Here is a 26,165-nt window from a genome sequence, read left to right as displayed (position 1 = left end):
GGACCAGAGCGGGAGCCACCCCTTCTTGGTGCCCAGCCAAGTCTCAGTACCCGCCCACTGGGCTCTGGCCTCAGGGGAAATGCAGCAATTCTGACTTGTGTAACTCCAGAATGTTTCCATGAAGTCATTCCCTGGAGAGAGGAATTTTGTGGCCCATCCTGGGATGGTTGAATTCTTCAACCTATTAGAACCCCAGTAAGAAGTCTTATCTGCTTTCTCTCCACGATCTACTCACTCGCCCAGTCCTCCTCAGTGTTCAGAAAGCAGAGGAAGGGCTTGGGAAGGACTTGACGGAGAGGCAGGACTCCTGGGTGCTGGACCCTGCTGCCTCTGAGTCCTCATTTCCCTCACCTGTAAAATACAGCGACTTAATGAAGCGCTCCCAGCTCCCTTCAGGCCTGGCATCCACTGTACAGTTTTTGCCCTGGAAATGTAGTAACTGGTTCCTCCATCCCAAGGAATTTGAAAATGAAAATGATAAATGTGATGCATGGCAGTTATATTTCCTGCCATGTTTTTGCCAGAGAGCCTTCCGGACACACAGCCCTGTTGGTCCCCACAGGCCTATGGGGTACAGGCTGCTGTCCCCTGTGTTGCTGAGGCTCTGTATGCTTCCCCCTCATCCCCGCCACACTCTGGTGCCAGGACACAGCTGCAAGGAGGCAGTGGCCCGCCCAACATGCTTAACTCTGGAGTCCTCACCCCATTTCCTGGAGAAGCACCTGTTTGGGGGATCTCTTACCTCCTTGCAGGTCACCAAGCACCATCACCTCAGAAAGGCCCTGCAGGTTCACCATCAGCTGGCAGTTTTGTTCCAACCCACTTCTCCCTGGAGTTGAGTTATTGCCACCCCATTTATGCCCCCCCACAGTCCCCCAGAGGGGTTAGGGACCCTCTCTCCCCTCCACAACAATCCCAATGAACCTTTAGAGCTTGGCTCCCATGCCACGTGGCCTCTGTCTGGGAGGAAGAAGGGGAAAGGGCCGAGAGTCTCCAAGACAGTGGTCCTCGGCCCTCACCGTCACTCAATCCCTGGGAGACCAGGCTCCAGCCCTAGAGATGCAGATTCTGTGGGCGTGGTTGGGCCCCTGCAACTTGACATGGGGACCAGACACGTCTCTAAACTCACCTAGGCTCCTCCAAGGACCTTCAGGCTTCCCTGCATGAGGGCGACGGGGGGACAGTAGGGCTAAACAACTGAAGATGGGAGAAGTTAAAGCTTCAGGGGCCTGAAGGAGGGCTGGGATCTGCACTCCTGGGGCGTGTCCTCGGTTACATGTTTGGCACTGCTCCACAGCGTTTAACACCCACATTTATCGCCTCTCTTCCAAAGAGACTGTGTCGAGTGCTTGCTGCTTCACTCAGGGAGCTCAGCTGACAACCAGACCTGCCAAAACCTGTGCAAGGATGAGGTGATCACACGGGTGGACACCATTGGTGAGTATGCCGAGCGGCCTGGGCAGCCGGCCCCTTTGGATCCTGGCAGTAGATGTAGAGACTCTATCCTGTGGGGATGATCTTCAGGGCTGCCTGGCAGACAGGACGGTGGTTTTAGCCTTGAGTTAGGAAGTAGCCTCAGGTCCTTGGCCAGTCCTTGCTGGCTCCCCAAGAGGACGTGGGGTCCCTGGGCTAGGGCACAGGTTCCAGGCTCTCCAGGGTATAAGACCCCCCGTTCATCAGTGTGTATCCTGCCCCTGGGCCCAGTCCCTTCCTAGCCGCATCTTCTCCCAGGCTTCCTGAGAAGTCGGTGTATTAGTTAGAATAAGTACTGTTAGCGGCCACGACAAACACGCCCCAGACCTCAGTGACTTAACAAAATACAAGTTGGTTTGTCACTCACTGAAAGTGAAGATGTTCCTGGTTGACAAAGCCTCCATTGGTCCTTCCTGAGCCCAGATACCCTCTCAATTTTGGTTCCACCCTCCCCCAGGTCCTCAGAATCCTCTCCCTTGAGTCTACAAATGGGGAGGACAGAGGGAAGGATTGGATGGGAGGTTTACATGGGCTGGACCTGGAAGGGTACATGTAACTTTCCCCCAGAATTCAGTCACCCGGCCACATTTACTGCAGGAATGGCGGGAAATGCCATCCATGTGTGCCCAGGAAGCTGGGAAACCACGTTTACTGACCAGCTACCCAGCCTCTGCCCCTTTTGATCTCAGCCCAACACAGCTGTCTTGATGCTGCTGGCATCAGACAAGGCAGAGCTTGCGTTCTGTCCAGATGAACCCAGGATAGAATTCCTGCAGGTCTCTCTGCTCCTTGTTCCTGCCTCCCTGGTCTTGACTGATGCTTGGCTGAATCATGGCAACCAAGTCATGAATGCCATCACACATAGTCACTGAGCACCCACTGTGTGCCAGGGCTTGTACTGCACCTGGGAGCCGATGGGGACCCCCCCACCCTCCCAGTCTGGCGCCTCAGGCCAGTTTTCCTGCCCTGCTCCTGTCTTGTGACTTGAGGCCTGGCTCGCAGCAAGTTCTGCCTGCAGACCTGGGCCATTGCCTCATGACTGGACACCCAGAGAAAGACAGGGCAGTGCCTCTCCTGACCCACCGACGACTCCGTCGCTCTGGAGCAGATGTTGCTGTTCATGCACAGCTGTGACGTGAATCAGCTGCTTCAGAGAGAAAGTTTCTGTTTGAATTCAGCAGTTGTCCTTCCTTTCTTCCCCCAGGCTTTTTCTCTCTCTCTCACACACACACATGCTCACTCACACTCTGCCAGACTGGACTTACAGTTGGGGTTTGAGAGGAAAAGCCCAGGCCTCCGTGTCTGATAACCACTCAAAACTGTCTGGTCCCAGGTAGAGCCTCCTTTGAGCCACAGGCTTACGGAGGGTGGAGCTGGAAGGTGTTCCATGTCCCAGCATATCCTGCAGTTGTTACTCAGGACCCATGGGTCATTCCCTTATCACCCACCTCCCTCTTACTTGACACTCTTCCCGGCTTCCTTCCCCGCTAGAAATCAGTCTAACCCCGACCCAGGGAAGCCTTGGACTGTGGATAATGCCTCGGGGGTGGGGGCTGGAGGGGAGGGGACGGTGATGGCTTCACCTCAGGCGGCAGCCGTGTGGGGACAGCAGCTGTGAGGCAGTGTGGGGAAAGGAGCTTCTTCCCCCGGGGAGCGAGGCAAGCAGCGTGCGCCACGCTGGCGGCTGGGGAGGTGCAGTCTCTCCCTCGCCTCATCGCCTCGTGGGGCTCTCTCGTTTCACATCTCGGGACAGCACTGCCAGCTCTCGGCCTCTGCAGCTGGCTCTCCGGCAGGGGACTCGAGTGTGAGCGCTCACTCGGGCCTCCGCGGGCAGCCGGCCAGCCCCTTCTTTCTCCAGTTCCGTTGTCCTGCCCCGCCTGGCCACAGCGCGTCCCTTCCTTCCGCATCCCCACAGTGAGTGCTGCGGAGGCTCCCTCAAGTGGAAGGGGGTTTGCATCCCTGGGGCAGTCTCACTCAGCGCTGGGCCTGCCTTCTTCATATGAGAGGCTTGAACTCACTCTTCAGTCCCAGCCAGCCTCTCTGCACCCCTTTTCTTTGGGGGCAGAATTTGGCTCTTCACCCCATCCCTTGGTGGCTCTGAGTTACTCAGAACATTTCTGCTTGGTTTTCTTCCAGTGAAAGATGATCAGGAGGCTGTGCTTTGTTTCTACAAAACCGCCAAGGATTGTGTGATGATGTTCACCTACTCAGAGCTCCCCAGTGGGAAGTCCAACCTCACGGTCCTCAGGGAGCCAGGTGGGTGAGGGCTGGCCCCATCTGCTCCCCCAGGGCGCTTGGTTTCTGACCTATCACCCATCCTCTTCTGACCATCCTTTCCAAACTCCAGAGAGGGGAGGGACACAGTGCCCTGTGAAGATCAGGATCTGAGGCCTCCTCTACCTGACTGCTGTAGTTCAGGAGAAAGATGATTGTTCATCTGGGGACCATTGCTGGGGCGGAGCTTGGGGGCTGTGACTGGAGGGAATGGGAGTTATAGGAGGATAGGGCCCTGCCCTGGGGGAGTGTCTCATCTCAAAGGAAGGGGTACAGGGGTGACAGTAAGCACAAAACACACTTGACCTACATGGCTAACGGCAGTGCAAGTGTGCAAGGCAGGTCCGGACCATCAGGTCTAGGCATCAGGGAGCTCTGGGTACATGCATGGCCCTGGCTGGGCTGCCGCTTCCTGGAGTGGAGTCCAGAAAGGGCAGAACGCTGGGTTAACATTCCCACAAATGCTGTGCCCAGCTGCTGAGGACAGCACGCTCTGACCCAACATGGACATTTCTGCCTCACGCTCTGGGCCCGGGGACCAGTAGCCCTTTTCCTTGGGATAATTAGGGTTTCTGGTATGACCGCTTTTATTTTTCTCTTGAGAAGGTTGGAGCGGGGGTAGGGGTACAGAAAAAGATCTGCTCTCTTGAGTTCACAGTATTGCAAACTGCTTCCACATGAGGCCAGACCACATAATATGCCTTCCCTAGGCAGAGGCAGAGGGAAGGGTTGTGGTCTCAGCCCAGGATGCACGCCTGAAGAATGAGGCTTTGTTTCCAAGCACTGTCTCTGTGGTTCTTTGAAAATAAGCACATTTGCTCCAAAGGCTGCACACTAAGGGCTTACAAATGTTGGCTGGCCCCCAGCCCAGCCCTTGTGGAACGGCTTCATGAAACCTCCTGCCGCCTGGTCTACTCCTGAAACCATTTATGTGAAAGTTGAGACGTGGTCCAGCATCCTTCATGGGAGGCAGGGCCGGGCTGGGGCATGGGTGCTTCGAGTTGAGGGGATGCAGCCGTGCACAGGGTGTGTGTGGGGAAAGTGGAGCAGCCTCTAAGTTCTGGACTTTGCCCTCGATTTGCTGTGTGGCCTTGGGACAGTCACCAGCCTTCTTTGAATCTTTTACTTCATGTGCATTGGAGAAACCCGCCTGTCACCCACACCGCCCAGAAGCCATATGAGGGTCTTACGAAGCACAGGAAGGCCTCTGGGGAGAGCTGGTGGGCCTGAGGTTGGGGTGGGGGCATGGTAATGCCAGCGGCTTGCTCACCGTGCCCTGGTCCTCCAGAGTGTGGGACCGCCCCCAGTGCCATGACCATCCTCCTGGCTGTGGTCGGCAGCATCCTCCTGACTGGGTTTGCCCTTCTGGTCATCTGGAAGCTGCTCGTCACCATCCACGACCGGAGAGAGTTCGCCAGGTTCCAGAGTGAGCGATCCAGGGCCCGCTACGAAATGGTACGCCCGTGGGAAGCTGGGAGTGGGAACATGTCAAGCTTAGGGGTCCAGTTGAGTTTAGGCAGAGGCCCCCTAACACCTTTAGCATTGAGAACAAGGAAGCAGAGCCTGAGGGGTGGTGTGTACCCAGTTCTGAACGCCCTGCACAGAGCCCCACACCACACCCAGGTCAGGAGGCTCGCGAGCAGAGGTGCTGGGCACAGCCTGAGCAGGGGGAGTCTGGACGGTCTGGACACAGCCCAGGAGGGGACCCCACATACCCACAGTTTACCGCAGTGTCTGTATGTGCCTTGCTTCCCCAAACAGACTGCACGTCACCCAAGGACAGAGCACAGTGAGTGCCCCCAAAGTCCTAGTTAGTTTCTGTTAAAACTGAAAGGGACTTTAGAGACCATCTGATGGACAAAGCCCCTCATTCAGAGATGGGGAGAGAAAGTTCAGGGAAGGACGGGGCCATTCCAGGCCAGTGGGTTGGAAGGGCAAGTCTTACAGCACAAGGCAGGCACCTCCACCTGCATGCTGAGCCCGCTGTCTTCCTGGTGACTGACCCTGGAAGGGCCTCCAACCCTGTGTGTGTTCAAATGAGTGAATGAACTAACACATGTCCTCTTACCCTCTGTGTTCTCTAGGCTTCAAACCCTCTGTACAGAAAGCCCATCTCCACACACACCGTGGATTTCACCTTCAACAAGTTCAACAAAGCCTACAATGGCACAGTGGACTGACAGCTCCTTCCCCTCAGAGGGCTGGAGGGGTGAGCGGTCAAGCCAGAGACTGACAAGCTCTGGACAGCTGCTCGGCTTGATCACTGCTCCCTGCTCCACCGAGCACAGAGACCTTCCGGCAAGCCCGGGCAAGGAGCCTGTGCAGGAAGGCGCCCGGCTGTGCCGGCTTGCCACCCCTCCAAGCCTGGCCACGGTATTCTCGGCTCTCCTCAGCACGTCCAGCTTGTTGTCTCAATGAACTACTGAGACGCAGGCCGCGTCCTCCTTCTAGGAGGGCTGGGCCTCAGATCTGGCCCCACAGAAGGCTCTTAGGAATGTCAAGAGTGTGTAAAATCCACAGTCTGGCTTTGCTTGTGTTGATCATGTTTGTATGAAATAAAATGATCATGCATTTATGTATAGTTCTGATTCCCGAGAATTACCTGCCTGGTGTCTCTGCCTCGCACATGGGTGTTAGTGACCAGATCGAGACGCCTGTTGAAGGTACATAGTTTGCAGAGGTCAGCTTTCTTCTGTCCATGTTCATCTAGTACTTTTGTAACAAAAAGGAAAGAGATTATTTGGGACTGAAAGTAAAGATTAAAGCCAAAAGATTTTGTGTTTGACACTCTTTATGACATGCACTTACCTTTCTGAAGTCCCTAGCAGGGACATCACACAAGCCGGTCCAATACTCCAGACCAGGGCTCGTCATAGAGCTCCATGCAGTACGCAGGGCATTCGGGGCGGGGGGCACTCCAGGGAGGGCTGAGCAGATGTCTTTGGACACTCCCAACTTTTACTTAGGTTCGAAACTGTGAAGATCACCCCTTTGGCTTCTTTCCCATTTCCCAGGTGCTAAGGCTGCAAATAGATTGGGCAGATGAAAAAGGGTCAAGATGTGGCTTCCACACAAAGTGACTTCTTGCACATTATAACAAGTTTCCTATCAGCTGTCCTTCCTGCAGGGCCCTTTAAGGCCTCTCTCTTTCCGTATCTGAGTCAAACTATCTGATCCTATCCCGTTTATAGATGAGGAAACTGATCACTGGAGAAGGGATTGGGCTTTCCCAGATGTCATTAAGTGTAACTAATGACAAGCTGGTACAAAGAGCAGGCCTCACAAGCAAAGGTGCCTGCTCCTTTTTGTAACATCTCTTTCACTAATCACTTAGCTGCCTCTGGCATCACTTCAAGGCTACTGGGGTTTCATTCCAGATTCATCTGTTCTCAGCCTTGGACCAAATTCCCTTTACTTCATTTCGGCAAACGCTAAGATAAATGTCTATTAATAAACAGCCGTATTTATTACCTGGGGCAAATAGGAACAAATCCTGTGTTTCCTTTGTCCTGTGTAATTAGGATGAAACAGAGACCTTGTGACTTGGTGAAACTGCCTTAAATCCTTTTTGGAATAAAGCCAAATGTAGGTAAATATACAAAATAGACACAGGTTTTGTGACTTTTCCAAACTGAGAAAAATATGATTTCAGAAGAAACGTTGGGTTTCTCTTGGGTTTCCTGAAGACACAATTGTTCAAAGTCTGATTTTCTACCAGGCAGCTCTGTAAGGGCACGGCATTCTTGAGCCATGGACAGAAAGGATGAATTGCTCCAGGCAGGCTTCCACCTGATGTGGAAGTTTGGGCTATTTCCTCGGTGACACCAAATGGCTGTTGCGCACAGTGCGCTGCTGCCCCCTGCTGGAGGCTCTGGGGACAGCTGTTCCGAGACCTGACTTGAGATTCTGACCCAGTGTGCGATCCCCTTACTTACTTTTGGTGATTTGGCCAGGTCCTCACTGCCTCTTGTTAACACAGATAATGGAGCAGGAGCTGAGGGTACTCTGGACCTTTGCTCTGCAAAGCTCCCTCAAACAGGGCCCATTGTTGCTGGGCGATGAAAGCAGACAGGTGAGAGTGAGCCTCCTAATGCAAAAGGCCCTGCCGCTGTGTGGCCACCAGAGCGCCTGCAAGGAGTACATGCCCGGTGGTCTCTGGAAAGCTCTTTACGTCTGTTTGGACAGGTAATTAGTAACGTGTTTGTTGGAAGAGTGGGGGTGGCTATTTACCTTTGTAATCGATCTTTGTTGACTTAATACAGATTTCCAAATGGTACTTTATTAATTTTTAACAGGGTTTCTAATTGCAAAAGTAGTACATGGAAAAAATGAAAAATAGATCAGAAGGAAAGTAAAAATCCTTTACAATCACAGCACACAGAGGCAACAACTCTTGTTCTTTTTGTGGACGACATGTCAGTCTTTTCTCCCGTGCATGTATGTGTGATTTTAACCAAATTGGAATTATGCTGTTATAGATGGGGAAACAGTGGAAACTGTGTGAGGCTATTTTTTGGGCTCCAAAATCGCTGCGGATGCTGATTGCAGCCATGAAATTAAAAGACGCTTACTCCTTGGAAGGAAAGTTATGACCAACCTAGATAGCATATTAAAAAGCAGAGACATTACTTTGCCAACCAAGGTCCATCTAGTCAAGGCTATGGTTTTTCCTGTGGTCATGTATGGATGTGAGAGTTGGACTGTGAAGAAAGCTGAGTGCCGAAGAATTGATGCTTTTGAACTGTGGTGCTGGAGAAGGCTCTTGAGAGTCCCTTGGACTGCAAGGAGATCCAACCAGTTCGTTCTAAAGGAGGTCAATCCTGGGTGTTCATTGGAGGGACTGATGCTAAAGCTGAAACTGCAATACTTTGGCCACCTCATGGGACGAGTTGACTCACTGGAAAAGACTCTGATGCTGGGAAGGATTGGGGGCAGGAGGAGAAGGGGATGACAGAGAATGAGATGGCTGGATGGCATCACCGACTCTGTGGACATGAGTTTGAGTGAACTCCGGGAGTTGGTGATGGACAGGGAGACCTGGCGTACTGTGATTCATGGGGTCGCAAAGAGTCGGACACGACTGAGAGACTGAACTGAACTGAACTTTTCAAGAGGACTGGGGATTCTCATTCCACTTGGTTGACTAGTACTTAGTCAAATTAAAGTAACAGCTGCCTCTTCTGGGGTAACATTTTTTAAAATTTGCTTAATTAGGTTCAAAGCTGGCGGTGATTGTCGTGAAACCTGTGGGATGAATTTCAGGTAACAGTAAACAGATGAGGAGATCAGAGGGGCGGAGAGACGGTCCTTTTTTCTGTTTGCATGACATCTCTTAATTGAGTAGCTCCTCCCTCTTTGGAGGGCTCTCGTCGTGTGGGGCTCCTGTTACTTCTGAGAAGGGCAGCCTGGCGAGCTCAGCTTCCATGGGCCTTTGTGACTGGCTGGGATAAGCCAGTGGAGTGGAGGGAGACAGCTGCATGGAGCACACTCAGGAGGAGGTAAGAGCCTCTGAAGCATCCTTGTGGACGTGTAGGGCCTGTTTGGGAGTCTTTCTGGCTGCGGCTGTCAGCATGCCCGGGTGGGGGGCTAAGAAGGCTTGGTGAAGTCTCTCCTGAGCTGACTTCTGTTTGCACTCAGCTCAGGGGCTCCAGGCTTCCCAGGAAGGACGTGGTTCCATTCTCATCCTCAGAGAAGGATGTAAGTGAAGGCAGGACAAAGAGAGACAGTTGAGCAGGTGGTGGTGCTGGGAAGGGAGAGCTCGTCTTTCTCAGCCCCCAGGGCTCCTCCCACTGAGCTTGTGGCTTTAGGGATGGTCACTGCCCAGCCGGCCCCAACTGACAGCACCACCTCCAGGACAGGCTGGTGACGTGTCACAGTGAGATAGATGGTCTTGTGTCCAATTTGTGTCTCTGGAGTTCAGTGCTGGGACGTTCGATGCCTCCTTTTGTCATACCATGGGAATATATAATCTAACTTCGATGTCTGGAATTTTTGCTTTCGGTTGGTATCTTGATCGTCAAGAGGCTGGGAACTAAATGCCAGGAGATGGAACCTACCTCCAGTTCTTACTGAGATCCCTGTTTTCTCCAGTGAACCCCACCCTCTCCACGACCCCCTCAATCTTTGCCTATCTCCCCTTCCACACACGCTTTCTGATCCTTCCGATGTCCTGCTCTTAAAATGATCCTCATTTTAAGTGGCCTTGAATTCTTGTTGCAAACAGGCAAGCTCTAAGCTGTAGGTAACCATAGGGATGTGTGCTGCGGTGACCTCCTAGGAGAGGAGTTCTTGGTTATATTGTGTTGGGGACACTTTTGGTGTTCTGCTGCTGCTGCTAAGTCACTTCAGTCGTGTCCGACTCTGTGTGACCCCATAGACGGAAGCCCACCAGGCTCCCCCGTCCCTGGGATTCTCCAGGCAAGAACACTGGAGTGGGTTGCCATTTCCTTTTCTAATGTGTGAAGGTGAAAAGTGAAAGTGAAGTCGCTCAGTCGTGTCCGACCCCTAGCGACCCCATGGACTGCAGCCCACCAGGCTCCTCCATCCATGGGATTTTCCAGGCAAGAGAACTGGAGTGGCTTGCCATTGGTGTTCTAGTGAACCTTTATTAGAATAAGGCTAATACATGTGTAAACAAGGGTCATACTAAAAAGCCTGGACCTGTTTATCAGAGCAGCTGGTTACTATTTACCAGCTTAGTTTGACTTCAGAAACCCCTTGGAATACTCGTCAGTTCCAGCCGCATTGGTTCTACCTGCATCGAATGTCAGACCCCTGAAGCGGAAAGCAGCCTCTCTCCACAGGACCCTCACGGTAGTCCCAGTTAGGGTTCAGGGAAGGTATCTCCCGTCTTCCTAAGGAGCGAGTTGAGACCAGTCACTCTGGGAGAGGGTTGGCACGTGAGACCCCGCCTCTAATTTGATGCTTTCTCCTCTGTGTTCACCTTCTGGGAAAGCAGGGCTGCCAGTTCTTATCTCAGAACTCTGCCGTGCGACCCGAAGGCACACATGTCTACCGAAATTAAGTAAGTGTGGATGAGGAGATGATGTCCCTTCCCCTGCCTCTTACGTCTTTTCCTCTCGTCTCCATCTCACCAGCAATCTCTGGTACGTGTGTGTTCACCAAAAATTGAAGTACTTTTTCTATTGAAAACTTGAGGGAAGATGACAACTGACACACATTTCATGATCCCTGCACCAAAGTTCAGCTGTTTAAAGACGTTTCCATGGAGGTGACCATAGGTTGGTGCAGACGCTGGTTCAGGGCTTACCTCCCTGCTGGTTCAGCCAGCCCCGTGGGAACAGAATATTTGTATTAGCGGTTGTGTGTGCTGGTTGACATTCACATCCTTGCCTGTGTCCATTAAACAATATTCTTAAGAAACATACACTGAACGGAACACACCGTCAACTGAGGGTTGTGGGTCGCACCCCATGTGAGGATCCCACGTGGGCAGCAGAGCTGATCCCACGTGGGCAGCAGAGCTGGGAAGAGGTCCCAGGAGAGACGGGGAGGCCAGGGCTGCCTGACTGCCTGCCAAATGTCCCTGCGGGCTTGTTCCTGCTCAGGCCTCGGGGACTGTAGGCTTGAGGTGGGAGACATCCCCTATCTGACGGACCCAGAGAAGAAGGCGACAGGAGGGGAAGGAGCGGGGACGCTCCGGCCCAAAAGGAGACCATGGGGGCTTGGGGAAGTCAGGGCAGCAGGTGGATTCTTATCCACTGTAACAGGGAAGTCCTCCCTGAGCAAATTCTATGAGGTGAATAAGACTCTCTAGGTCATCATTCAAGTGTGCAAAAAACATTATTTTTAAAAAAACTCATCACCTCTACTTCAAGTGTCTGTTCAAGTGATGGTAGAAAACAAAGCCACTAAGTACAGAGGGACAGTGTCTTGTTGAACACAGTCGCTCCAGGGTCTCCCGAGCCTCCCCCTGCAGGCTCAGTGCAGCATCATGACGTCGGCAGCAGGTCCGCAGAGCTGTCTGTGTGCCCGCTAAGACGCCACTGCCCTCATCAGGACATGCTCCTGCATGGTGGTGGAGAGAGCCTTCAGGTCCACCGGTTCTGTTTCTCAGTTAACTTCCAGGCCCTTTTCAGGGAAATGCGGCTTCTCCCTCACTTTATCTGGAGCCACAGGCCGCCTCAGGCTCTGCCCCAGCCACACCTGGCCTCCAAGTCCACTGCCCCGCTCCGAGCTGGGGTCTCTGGCATCGCTGCTCTCCTGGGCCCCTCCTGGAAAGCGAGGCCCAGAGCTCCTCTGCTGTCTGCCTGTCAATCTCCCTCCCTCCCTCCCTCCCTCCCTGCCTGGAGTGCGGCACCTGTACCACAGCCTCCCCCAGGATCTGACTGTGCCCACCCCTCCACCTTCTATTCCTCTCCCTAGGTCAGAACACTCCTCCCTCCTGCCTTGGTGGAAAGGGGAGAGGCAAATGTTCTTCCAGACCGGTCCTGCCAAGACCTTGAACTTTAAAAGTTAAAAAAATATTCGAATTGTTTTGTTTCTCTTTGTATTTCCATTGTGGCATTACTTTCCTGTGGCACAGAGGCCAAGTGTGGGCTTGGAAGGGCCGTGGAGAAAACAGACTATGGAGCAAAAAAAAACCAAAAAACAAATCACTTGATAATTCATACGAGGCCAGATTGTGAACTTTAAATGCCCTAAGCCCTAAAAAAAATATGGCACCTCATGTTCTATCATCTAAAATAAAAGCAGCATTTAATAAGACAGCAGCTACTACTAAATAAAGAACCCCAAGGAGTCCTGATTTGCACCTCCCCCCTTTTTAAAAAAATTCCAGATTCCTTCAGAAAACGTGTTTCGGTATCCTTGCTCCCTGGGCCTCTTAGCAGGGGATGGTGTGCCCCAGCCCTGATGGCACATATCATGCCCGTCTGCTAAGGGGTGGAGGAAGCAAATGGCAGGGTCCATGGGTGGCACACCGATCGATGCTGGTCTCTGCTGAAGCGGAGCGGTCACACAAGAGGCAAGTAGCTGTTTGTTTTGGAGAGGTCACTGACAGCAGCCGAAGGTGAAGGCCGAAGGCAGGCAGGAAGGCCGAGTCTTGGTGGAATCAAGTTATTGTCTTCCTGGTGACCAGGGCTGGAAGCAGGGGAGCTGCAGCACGCTGTTGAAGGTGTTTGTCAGCTACTGCTGCACAACAACGTCCGAGCCCCGAACTCCACGGCATGCAAGGATGCGCGGTCACTACATGCTCACAGGCTTACCGACTGGGCGAGGCCCCTGTGCGTCAGGCTGCGGGGGGCTGGTGTGGACTCTGCTCCGTTTTTAATCCCCTGGGATGTGTGGGCTACTCAGGGCATGTTCTTCTCATGGTGGTGGCAGACATGAAGGGGTGAGTCTAGGCTCAGAACTGGGACTCTGCCCCCTTCCCCCAATTCCATTGGCCAGAGAAGGTTACACAGTTGAGCCCGCCAGTGGGGTATGGAAATACTCTCCACCTCAAATGGGAGGAACTGATCAGTCATAAGGGAAAGTGTGTGGACTCAGGGAGGAAGGGAGGGTGGGGACATCAGTAGTCCTGTCCCTGTTTTGGCACTTACTGTTGAATCTTGGTAGCCGTGAAGCACGCGTCTCTGAGTTGTGACTGATGGTGTTACCGACCAGGGTTGTTTGGCCTCCTTAATCAGTAGAAAGTGATCAGAGGCGAGACAAGAAATTCAGGCAAGGCTTTATTGGGGGCCTCTGCTGTAGCGGAGGGGAGCAAGAACAAACAAGGGGGAGCGAGCTTGTTCCTTATGTGTCCGGGGGTTGGGTCAGAGAGCTGTTGTTCAGTCACTCAGTTGTGTGCGACTCTTTGTGACCCCATGGAATGCAGCACACCAGGCTTCCCTGTCCTTCACCATCTCCTGAAGTTTGCTCAAACTCATGTCCACTGAGTCAGTGATGCCATCCAATCATCATGTCCTCTGCCACCCACTTTTCCTCCCGCCTTTGATCTTTCCTAGCATCAGAGTCTTCCAATGAGTCGGCTCTTTGTATCAGGGGACCGAAGTATTAGAACTTCAGCATCAGTCCTTCCAGTGAATATTCAGGGTTCATTTCCTTTAGGATTGATTGGTTTCATCTCCTTGCTGTCCAAGGGACTCTCAAGAGTCTTCTCCAGCACCACAGTTCAAAAGCATCAATTCTTTGGTGTTCAGCGTTCTTTATGGTACAGCTGTCACATCCACATATGACCACTGGAAAAACCATACCTTTGACTAGATGGACCTTTGTTGGCAAAGGGATGTCCCCGCTTTTTAATGTGCTGTCTAGGTTTGTCATAGCTTTTCTTCCAGAGAGGAAGTGTCTTTTAAGAATACACAGAAAAACTGTACAAAAAAATATCTTAATGACCCAGATAACCACAGTGATGTAGTTACTCACCTAGAGCCAGACATCCTGGAGTGTGAAGTCAAGTGGGCCTTAGGAAGCATTACTATGAACAAAGCTAGTGGAGGTGGTGGAATTCCAGATGAGCTATTTAAAATTCTAAAAGATGATGCTGTTAAAGTGCTGCACTCAATATGCCAGCAAAGTTGGCAAACTCAGAAATGGTTTTATAGGACTGGAAAAGGTCAATTTTCGTTCCAGTTCCAAAAAAGCCCACCCCTTCGTGGTGTTATGTGTAGCGGGGCATGCACAGTACCTTGCTTTTGAGCTCCTGCTTTTGCTCCAGGCTCTTCAAATGTGGAAATTGGTTTTTTGGAGTCTCTTTGTATCCGTTGCCCCAGCTACATGTTTGTTGTGCTTAGTCATTCAGTCGTGTCCGACTCTTTGCAACCCCATGGACTGTAGCCCGCCAGGCTCCTCTGTCCATGGGATTTTTCAAGCAAGAATACTGGACTGGGTTGCCTTGCCCTCCTCCAGGGGATCTTCCCCACCCAGAGATTGAATCCAGGTCTCCCACATTGCAGGTGGATTCTTTACTGTCTGAGCCACCAGGGAAGCCCCATGCATGCAGTTACTTTTAGTCCCATATGGTTTCTTTGTATTTTGTTGCTCAGGGAGAAGTGTGTCCAGGTGCAAGCATTGCAGCCCTGCAGCAAAGGGTCCCAGGTCTGTCTCATTCCCGCCTGAGAGACTCCACACACTTATTCTTAGGGGCTAAGGAGCTGAAGGTCTCTTCTGAAACTTCTTCCTGCTGGACAGAGGCTGCAGTCCCTAGCCTGCCCTAGAGGTGTTGAAGTCCCTCACTTAACTGTTCCAGGGACCTCTAGGGAACTGAATCATTTTCTTCTGTAATGGACTGAATTCCTTGAGCCATCATGATCCTTACTTCAAACTACTGGAACCTGAAAGATGCAAACTTAACCAAAAGGTTAAACAAGGGCTAAAAAGAACAACAACAATAGCCATTAAAGAGCATAGAAGGGGAAGGAGCCAGGTGAATTTTGGACTTCCTTAGCTGTTGACCAGACAAAGCTATTAATACAATTGTCTGCCAAAATTATGAAGCCACTCTGTCTGAGCATATATTTCCTTAACATCAGCTTTCATCTGACCTGTCTCATTGATCCAAATGCAGCAGGAAGTATTAGTTATTGTGCAAACTCTGCTTTGTTCTGCCAGAAGGCAGTCAAGGGCAGGGTGATTGTCAAGAACCACATCATCCAAGGGAACAAGAGCGGTCCCAGGTCCCATTAAGGCTTCAACTAGGAGCCAGCCTGCTACATCATTTTACTTATCTGTGTTGGTGCCTGCTTTTTGAATAGGTGCCTCCAGTCTTTCACTGGCTCACAGGTATACTGTTCTGCTGTTGTGATCCAAGGGGTTTCTGGATGTAAAAGCTTTAGTCTGGACAAACATGCACAGCTAGATATCCCTTGCGGAGAAGGGCATGGCAACCCACTCCAGTATTCTTGCCTAGAGAATCCCATGGATTGGGGGGCCTGATGGGCTGCTGTCCATGGGGTCGCACAGAGTCAGCCACGACTGAAGTGACTTAGCAGCAGCAGATATCCCTTGCAGTTTGACAGCAGTGGGGGTGGTTTAAAGTACTTTATAGGGACCCCTCCACTTTGGCAGTAGCTAATCTTCAGGAGACCCCTCTTTCTAGGTTTAAAGAACTTGGTCCCTGGGTTTATTTGTGCAGAAACTCCTCCTCCTCTATAGTTGAGTGGGAGCTGGAAGTGTTTTGTGGGCATAGTCCTGGACTGCCTTCTGAACTTGTCCTAGATTAATAGTATATCTCAGGGCCTGATTCATATCCTCATCCAGTAGAATGGCAGTAGTAAGACAAGGTCTCAGACCACTCCTGGGGGTGACATGGACCCTGAGGAGTGCAATAGGAAGCAAGTTGGTCCAGGGTTCATGAGTTTCTTGGCAGAAGTTTGCTAAGGTTTTCTTTACAGTTCATTTTCTCTATTTTCCCTGAGGACTAGAGATGTCAAGAGGTATGTGACTCATAGTCTATCCCTAGGGTGTGAGCCCCTGTGTGATTTTTGCTGTAAGAGAAGACCTTCTCTGGAGGCTCTTGGGAAGTTCAAACTGAGGAATTATTATCTTTTTTTTTTTTTGCATTCAACATACAATATTTTATTTAATCCTCATAACAACCTTGAAGTATAGGTATTATTACAGATATCTTATAGATGAGGAAACATGATCATAAATCTTGAAAAAGATTAAGAAATTTGTTCACATGCAAATAGCTTATATGCCAGAGTACAATCTAGACCTAAACACTGTATTTTTAGCAAATGCTCTTAACAATTATGGTTGTTTCTTTCCATCTTACATCAAAGTGTGGTTCACAGGCTCCCAGGCATCTTAAGATACTCCCAGAAGATGCCTGGGTCAAAGTGATATCCAAAATAATTTTAACATGTCATTTGCTTTATTCACTCTCATTATCTCATAAGGATACCATGGAATTTCCCAGAAGCTACATCATATATGATAGAGCAACACACGAAGGCAGAAGCAGATATCAGAACCTGTTTGTCTTCTAGTAAGTCAGACATTACATATATTTAAGTAAAACATTAGTCTTCTAAATATTTTTTATTTGGAAACATTTTTTCTAATAAACCAGGTTAATTTATAACATCAATGGAGTTGCTACTTTTGAATGAATCGATAAACTCATTTTTAAAGTTTTTCAGTTTTAATAATTTCTAATATTGGAAAACATCAATAAGCCACTTCAACAAAACTTCTCAGTAATTTTAAAATGTGTCTAGGAAATCCTGTGGCCAAAAAGTTTGGGAACTGCTAATTTAAAGGAAAATAAACACTTGTGAATACCTGAATGTCACCTTAAAGAAGTTCTAACATCCCTAAATATGTACAACTAGGTATAAACTCCTTCTTCCTTATAGTATTTATACAATTACAAAAACAAAAAATTAAACACTAGCATAAATAAATCTATAAAACCAACAGCTTTCTATTTCATATTAACTAGACAAGTGATGTTTTGCTAAAACTGAAATGTTCATTAAATATGAATGTAATACTGTGACTACAGTATACCTTCCTTTCACAATGCCTATAATAATACTGCATTCCTTCCCTATCATAGCTGTCACACTCTTGTTTTAATCTTCAGTCTGTCTGCTTCCCACTTAGATTACCAATTCCATGTCTGCTTTATTCAGAGCTATATCCTCAGTGCTTAGCAAAATACCTGCTACAAAGTACCTCCTACATTTAGTAGGCACTCAGAATACAATTATTTATTTATTAAATGGATTAATCAAAAATGAGAAACTGAAAGATAACAATAACATTTACCACCAAGGACTAATTGGTACAATTTTTCCTTGGCTCTGACTTATAAGCTCAGTCTTAAACCTTCATAACAGAAATCTTTCATTCCTCTCAGAATTGTGAAGATTTTTAAACAAAGATCCCACATTTCCTCACACTTGGACAACTGTTGCTGGCCTGGATACTCTTTTTTTGAAACATCTAACTGTTCTGGCCCCAGTCATCATCATGACATTTGCCACTGATGAGATCCACTCTACAATGACTGGATTCAAGCCTAACAAAGTCACAATGATGAAATTTCCTCTGGTCATCAGATCCCAGGATCTGATCTAATTATTAAAATGTTCTATTTTATCTACAGTGAATGAGAAACTGGAGCTATAAAACTCAAGCCATGTAGCAGACTCTCCAACCCAATGCTGAAAATAGTCTATTAGAGAACTTCACTTATTTGCTGTGACATAATGCTCACTTTTTTTTGTTATATATATAACATTATTAGCTATATCCCATTATTAAATGGCTCCACTAGTTGAAAACAGCCTCCCTACAAGTTTTGTTGTCTCATTTTCAACTCTAGACTAGGAACTGGCAAACATTTCCTCTAAAAGGTTAGCAAGTAAATATTTTAGGCTTTGTTGATCACACATGGTGTCTCTGTCCCATGTAATTCTTTTGTTCATTAGTTTTTTACAATCCTATAAAGATGCTAAAACCTTTTTCAGCCCACAGACAGTACAAAATCAGGCTTCGGCCTGTGACTAGTAGCTTGCAGACCCCTGCTCTAGACCATTATCCAACTCATCTTATGGTACTATTATTTTCCTTTTATTTTCCTGTCCTTCCAAAAGACAACATAGCTTTCCTCTACATATTTCTAGTGTATAACACACAATAGGCACTTAGATATTTGCTAAATAAATGAAAACTAAGTTGTTTCAGCGAGGGCCGCGGCGGCGCAGACACGAAGGACGCCGGCCCCGGCGGCGCAGACGCCGCCCCGGCACAACCAACCACGCGCAGAGGCGTGGCCGAGAGGAGCTACCCCACGCCCAAGGTCAGAAGGGGCGGCCTTGAGGAGATACCCCTCATCCAAGGTAAGGTGCAGCGGCTGCGCTTTCTTGGAGCAGCTGTGAAGAGATACTCCAAGACCAAGGTAAGTGAAACCCAAATAAGACGGTAGGTATTGGGAGGGGGCATTAGAGGGCAGACACACTGAAATCATAATCACAGGAAACTAGTTGATCTGATCATATGGACCACAGCCCTGTCTAACTCAATGAAACTGAGCCATGCCCTGTGGGGCCACCCAAGACGGACGGGTCATGGTGAAGAGGTCTGACAGAATGTGGTCCACTGGAGAAGGGAATGGCAAACCACTTCAGTATACTTGCCTTGAGAACCCCATGAACAGTATGGAAAGGCAAAATGATAGGATACTGAATGAGGAATTCCCCAGGTCGGTAGGTGCCCAGTATGCTACTGGAGATCAGTGGAGAAATAACTCCAGAAAGAATGAAAGGATGGAGCCAAAGCAAAACAAATACCCAGCTGTGGATGTGACTGGTGATAGAAGCAAGGTCCGGTGCTGTAAAGAGCAATATTACATAGGAACCCGGAATGTTAGGTCCATGAATCAAGGCAAATTGGAAGTGGTCAAACAGGAGATGACAAGAGTGAACATCGACATTCTAGGGATCAGTGAACTAAAATGGACTAGAATGGGTGAATTTAACTCAGATGACCATTATATCTACTACTGTGGGCAGGAATCCCTTAGAAGAAATGGAGTAGCCATCATGGTCAACAAAAGAGTCCGAAATGCAGTACTTGGATGCAATCTCAAAAACGACAGAATGATTTCTGTTCGTTTCCAAGGCAAACCATTCAATATTACAGTAATCCAAGTCTATGCCCCAACCAGTAATGCTGAAGAAGCCGAAGTTGAACAGTTCTATGAAGACCTACAAGACCTTTTAGAACTAACACCCAAAAAAGATGTCCTTTTCATTATAGGGGACTGGAATGCAAAAGTAGGAAGTCAAGAATCACCTGGAGTAACAGGCAAATTTGGCCTTGGAGCACGAAATGAAGCAGGGCAAAGGCTAATAGAGTTTTGCCAAGAGAATGCACTGGTCATAGCAAACATCCTCTTCCAGCAACACAAGAGAAGACTCTACACATGGACATCACCGGATGGTCAACACCAAAATCAGATTGATTATATTCTTTGCAGCCAAAGATGGAGAAGCTCTATACAGTTAGCAAAAACAAGACCAGGAGCTGACTGTGGCTCAGATCATGAACTCCTTATTGCCAAATTCAGACTTAAATTGAAGAAAGTAGGGAAAACCACTAGACCATTCAGATATGACCTAAATCAAGTCCCTTATGATTATACAGTGGAAGTAAGAAATAGATTTAAGGGTCTAGATCTGATAGAGTGTCTGATGAACTCTGGACGGAGGTTCGTGACATTGTACAGGAGACAGGGACCAAGACCATCCCCATGGACACGAAATGCAAAAAAGCAAAATGGCTGTCTGAGGAGGCCTTACAAATAGCTGTGAAAAGAAGAGAAGCAAAAAACAAAGGAGGAAAGGAAAGATATAAGCATCTGAATGCAGAATTCCAAAGAATAGCAAGGAGAGATAAGAAAGCCTTCCTCAGCGATCAATGCAAAGAAATAGAGGAAAACAACAGAACAGGAAACAAGAGATCTCTTCAAGAAAATTAGAGAAATCAAGGGAACACTTCATGCAAAGATGGGCTCAATAAAGGACAGAAATGTTATGGACCTAACAGAAGCAGAAGATATTAAGAAGAGGTGGCAAGAATACACAGAAGAACTGTACAAAAATGATCTTCACGATGAAGATAATCACGATGGCTTGATCACTCACCTGGAACCAGACATCTTGGAATGTGAAGTCAAGTGGGCCTTAGAGAGCATCACGACGAACAAAGCTAGTGGAGGTGATGGAATTCCAATTGAGCTATTTCAAATCCTGAAAGATGATGCTGTGAAAGTGCTGCACTCAATATGCCAGCAAATTTGGAAAACTCAGCAATGGCCACAGGACTGGAAAAGGTCAGTCTTCATTCCAATCCCAAAGAAAGGCAATGCCAAAGAATGCTCAAACTTCCGCACAATTGCACTCATCTCACACGCTAGTAAAGTCATGCTCAAAATTCTCCAAGCTAGGCTTCAGCAATATGTGAATCGCGAACTTCCAGATGTTCAAGTAGGTTTTAGAAAAGGCAGAGGAACCAGAGATCAAATTGCCAACATCCGCTGGATCATGGAGAAAGCAAGAGAGTTCCAGAAAAACATCTGTTTCTGCTTCATTGACTATGCCAAAGCCTTTGACTGTGTGGATCACAATAAACTGTGGAACATTCTGAAAGAGATGGGAATACCAGACCACCTGACCTGCCTGTTGAGAAACCTGTATGCAGGTCAGGAAGCAACAGTCAGAACTGTACATGGAACAACAGACTGGTTCCAAATAGGAAAAGGAGTACGTCAAGGCTGTATTGTCACCCTGCTTATTTAACTTATATGCAGAGTACATCATGAGGAACGCTGGGATGGAAGACGCACAAGCTGGAATCAAGATTGCCGGGAGAAATATCAATAACCTCAGATATGCAGATGACACCACCCTTATGGCAGAAAGTGAAGAGGAACTCAAAGGCCTCTTGATAAAAGTGAAAGAGGAGAGTGAAAAGTTTGGCTTGAAGCTCAACATTCAGAAAACGAAGATCATGGCATCTGGTCCCATCACTTCATGGGAAATAGATGGGGAAACAGTGGAAACAGTGTCAGACTTTATTTTTTGGGGCTCCAAAATCACTGCGGATGCTGATTGCAGCCATGAAATTAAAAGACGCTTACTCCTTGGAAGGAAAGTTATGACCAGCCTAGATAGCATATTAAAAAGCAGAGACATTTCTTTGCCAACCAAGGTCCATCTAGTCAAGGCTATGGTTTTTCCCGTGGTCATGTATGGATGTGAGAGTTGGACTGTGAAGAAAGCTGATCGCCGAAGAATTGATGCTTTTGAACTGTGGTGCTGGAGAAGACTCTTGAGAGTCCCTTGGACTGCAAGGAGATCCAACCAGTCCATTCTAGAGGAGATCAATCCTGGGTGTTCATTGGAAGGACTGATGCTAAAGCTGAAACTCCAATACTTTGGTCACCTGATGCGACGAGTTGACTCACTGGAAAAGAGTCTAATGTTAGGAAGGATTGGGGATAGGAGGAGACAGGGACGACAGAGAATGAGATGGCTGGATGGCATCACTGACTCGATGGACATGAGTTTGAGTGAACTCCGGGAGTTGGTGATGGACAGGGAGGCCTGGTGTGCTGTGGCTCATAGGGTCGCAAAGAGTCGGACACGACTAAGTGACTGAACTGAACTGAACTGAAGTTGTTTGATCTTTAGCATGACAGTCCTTCAAATATCTGATCATAGCAAAGTCTTTTCTTTCATATGCTATCAATGTTACCTTCTCTTACAAGGGAACTCTAACTCCTGTCAACATCTTTCTTTAAATATAAAACTAAAATTGACTTTAATGATCTGCATCACTGAATATGTTGGCACTGATACTTTTTACTTGGATAGCATTTGAAACGAACTTGTTGGATTAACTGCTAATTCATGCTCCTCTACAAAATTCTGTTAAGACACCTCCATGGTTGAATCCCACACCCTTGACAAAGTTTAACTGTAAAATCTGTGGTGGTTGCATTTTCTTCAATTTTTGAAAATAAAAGTCTAGCAATGGAGAACATAAGAGGTCTCTGTTGGGATCCTTTCCTTGATTTTCTGATTGGGTCAATATACCTTCCTCCAAAGAGGCGAAGTCAGTCACTTCAGTCCCTTTCTCTCGCACATTAAACCCAGTCTGGGCTGTATCCAAGGTGTAGGATGAGTCCATTTCTTGAGGAAGACAATGCCAAGATTCTGTTCTCTGATCATCCCCAGAACCCCACGGAGCTGTATTTTCCAAAGAGGCCACGTTAGTATCAAAAATCTGTGTTCCACTATCATTTTGATATAATGGCTGTTGCCATAGATGACAGGTCAATGGAACAACCTTCCCAGGGCCGGTCAGCTCGCTCTCCAAATAGCAATGCCGCGGGAGAGACGCCGGAGGCAAAGTGGCGCCAGGGAGCACTTGCAGCCAGGCTTTGGCCTCCTCGTTGTCTGTACTCTCCCTACGCGGGCTCTCGTAGTTAAAATCCGCCTCCGGCTCCCGTCTCTCCTCCTCCTCCATCTCCTCTACCATCACCACCTCATCCTCGTCCAGGTTCTCCGCCGCCGCCTCCTCCTCCTCCTCCTCCTCGACCTCGCCGGGCCATGGTAGGTCCTCAGGCTCCATATTGGCGCCTCGCTCTAGGAGGTGGACGAGGAGGAGGCAGGAATTATTATCTTTTAAAAGGGATTCATGGGGTCGCGGAGAGTCGGACACAACTGAGCAACTGAACTGAACTGAAAAGGGACTTGCCAGGGCTTTCCTGGCGGCTCAGTGGTAAAGAATCCACTGGCAAATGCAGGAGACACAGCTTTGATCCCTGATCTGGGAAGATCCCACATGGCTTGGAGAAACTAAGCCTGTGTGCCACAGCTATTGAGCCTGTGCTCTAGAACCTGGGAGCCACAGCTGCTGAAGCTTGTGTGCCTAGAGCCTATGCACCTCAACGAGAGAAGCTGCCACAATGAGAGGCTGCCCACCGCGACTAGAGAGTGGTCCTCACTCTCCACAACTAAAGTCCACACAGGAGCGAAGACCCAGCACAGCCAAAAATAAATGAATACTTTTTTTGAAAGGGACTTAATGACTTCCATAGCCTTTCGAGTGAGGTGGGGAAGGCTTCAACTTATTCTGTGAAAGTATCAACAAACACCAGAAGATATCTATATACTGGTTGTGGGGGCATGTGAATGAAATCTAACTGCCAGTCTTCCCCCAGATGTGTCCCTTGGCATTAAATTGCCCTGACTTACAAAGAGCAGGTTGGATAGGTCTGTGGGTTATTCAGTTCAGTTCAGTTCAGTTGCTCAGTCGTCTCCGACTCTTTGCGACCCCATGAACCACAGCACACCAGGCCTCCCTGTCCATCACCAACTCCCAGAGTTCACTCAAACTCATGTCCATCGAGCTGGTGATGCCATCCAGCCATCTCATTCTCTGTCGTCCCTGTCTCCTCCCGTCCCCAATCCCTCCCAGCATCAGAGTCTTTTCCAGTGAGTCAACTCGTCGCATGAGGTGGCCAAAGTATTGGAGTTTCAGTTTTAGCATCAGTCCTTCCAATGAACACCCAGGATTGATCTCCTCTAGAATGGACTGGTTGGATCTTCTTGCAATCCAAGGGACTCTCAAGAGTCTTCTCCAGCACCACAGTTCAAAAGCATCAATTCTTCGGCGATAAGCTTTCTTCACAGTCCAACTCTCACATCCATACATGACCACAGGAAAAACCATAGCCTTGACTAGATGGACCTTGGTTGGCAAAGTAATGTCTCTGTTTTTTAATATGCTATCTAGGTTGGTCATAACTTTCCTTCCAAGGAGTAAACGTCTTCTAATTTCATGGCTGCAATCAGCATCCGCAGTGATTTTGGAGCCCAAAAAAATAAAGTCTGACACTGCTTCCACTGTTTCCCCATCTATTTCCCATGAAGTGATGGGATCAGATGCCACGATCTTTGTTTTCTGAATGTTGAGCTTCAAGCCAACCTTTTCACTCTTCTCTTTCACTTTCTTCAAGAGGCTTTTGAGTTGCTCTTCACTTTCTGCCATAAGGGTGGTGTCATCTGCATATCTGAGGTTATTGATATTTCTCCCAGCAATCTTGATTCCAGCTTGTGCTTCTTCCAGCCCAGCATTCCTCATGATGTACTCTGCATATAAGTTAAATAAGCAGGGTGACAATATACAACCTTGACGCACTCCTTTTCCTATTTGGAACCAGTCTGTTGTTCCATGTCCAATTCTAACTGTTGCTTCCTGACCTGCATACAGGTTTCTCAACAGGCAGGTCAGGTGGTCTGGTATTCCATCTCTTTCAGAATTTTCCACAGTTTAATGTGATCCACACAGTCAAAAGCTTTGCCATAGTCAATGAAGCAGAAATTTATGGACACATAAAAAGTATCAAGTCCCATAGTGTGCCCTCCCATAGTGGCTGGCATCATGTAAGCTCTTAGTAAATTTCCATTGTTGAGTTTCAAGGATTAGAACCTTATCCTTCTTTTTATACCAACCTGTGCTTCTCTTCTCATAACCCCATTTTTACCATTTTCTTTTTCCTGTGGGAAATACTAGGGAAGGCCCGGGAGTTCAGGGGGAGCAATCACTAGAGCTATAACTTGTTCAGGTTCTTGCAAATTGCCTGTTTTGCGATTTGATCACCTGTGCTATTCCCTTGGCTCACAAAAGATCCATCCCTCTGATACATCCACTGTAGGGTTACAGAAGCTGTGCCATAATACTGCTGCTGCTGCTGCTGCTAAGTCGCTTCAGTCATGTCTGACTCTGTGCGACCCCATAGATGGCAGCCCACCAGGCCTCCCCGTCCCTGGGATTCTCCAAGCAAGAACACTGGAGTGGGTTGCCATTTCCTTCTCCAATGTGTGAAAGTGAAAAGTGAAAGTGAAGTCGCTCAGTCATGTCCGACCCTTACCGACCCCACGGACTGCAGCCTACCAGGCTCCTCCTGCACTCCTTCTAAAACAGCCAGATCCAAATCTTTGTGTTTCATGGGGGAAATTCTAGCAGTTAACATTCCTCTTTATTTCCAAATGGCAGCATGAATCTGTAACACATGATACCCACATTTAGAGTCAGTAAATATATTTAATTTCTTACCTTTCCCTAATGGCAAAGTTCCCATTAGTGCAATTAGTTCAGCCTTCTGGGCTGATGTCTAGGTTGCCAGGCCCTTGGCTTCTATGACTTCATCCAGGCTAACTATGGCATACTCTTGCCTTTTGGGTTCCCATTTCTACAAAACTGCGCCCATCATTAAACAATTTGACCTCAAGGCTGTCAAGAGGTTCATCTAGAAGATCAGACCTACTGGAGTAAGTTTGTTCTAGGGTCTCCATATAAGTCTCCTCTCTTGACTGCTGGAAGCAGAGTTGCCGGGTTAGGATCTTGCATACTTTTAAGGTAACGATGGGGGTGTCTACCAGGAAGGCCTGATATCTTATTAACCTTCTTCCAGTCAACCAATGATGGCCTTTGACTTCCAGCCCAGATTGTACCTGATGAAGGGTTAGCACATCTGAGTGTTGTCCCAGGGTGACTTTGGAAGCCTCATTAACCAATAGGGTTGTGGCTGCTACTACACATGAGCAGCTTGACCAGCGCAGGGCCACTGAGTCCGGTTGTTTCGAAAAGTAAGGCAGTGGTCACTGTCTGGTCCCAGCTTTTGGGTCAGGACTCCTAGTGCTATCCCTGTCCTCTTGTGAGTGTATTGTGTAAAGGGCTTGTCCAAATTTGGAAGCCCCAGTGCTGGCGCTCTACTCAACTCAGTCTTTAGTCTCAAAGGCCCGCTGGTGATCTTCATTCCATCAAAGTTGTTCATTTCTCCTCCTTTTAAAGCCTCATACGGGTTTTGCTCTAAGGCCATGATTTGGAATCCAGATAAAACAGCCAACCTTCTCAAGAAAGCCTCAGAG

The 26,165-nt window shown here is 48.4% G+C and overlaps 1 protein-coding gene across 1 annotated transcript in view; it reads left to right on the top strand.

Moving 5' to 3' along the window:
• Nucleotides 1-6,328, top strand: part of ITGB5 (integrin subunit beta 5) — a 118,581-nt gene extending 112,253 nt beyond the window's left edge. Inside the window, exons 12-15 of the mRNA XM_055397146.2 lie at nt 1,334-1,437; nt 3,610-3,729; nt 5,036-5,202; nt 5,832-6,328. Coding sequence (XP_055253121.2) covers nt 1,334-1,437; nt 3,610-3,729; nt 5,036-5,202; nt 5,832-5,927 — 487 coding nt within the window. The 3' untranslated portion in view covers nt 5,928-6,328. The remainder of the gene's footprint in view (nt 1-1,333; nt 1,438-3,609; nt 3,730-5,035; nt 5,203-5,831) is intronic.
• Nucleotides 6,329-26,165: the final 19,837 nt, after the last annotated feature.

Source organism: Moschus berezovskii, chromosome 1, assembly GCF_049115385.1.
Source record: "Moschus berezovskii isolate FMDL1 chromosome 1, NW_MosBer_1.0, whole genome shotgun sequence".
Classification (NCBI taxonomy): Eukaryota; Metazoa; Chordata; class Mammalia; order Artiodactyla; family Moschidae; genus Moschus; species Moschus berezovskii.
This window is presented reverse-complemented; position numbering and strand designations above follow the sequence as displayed.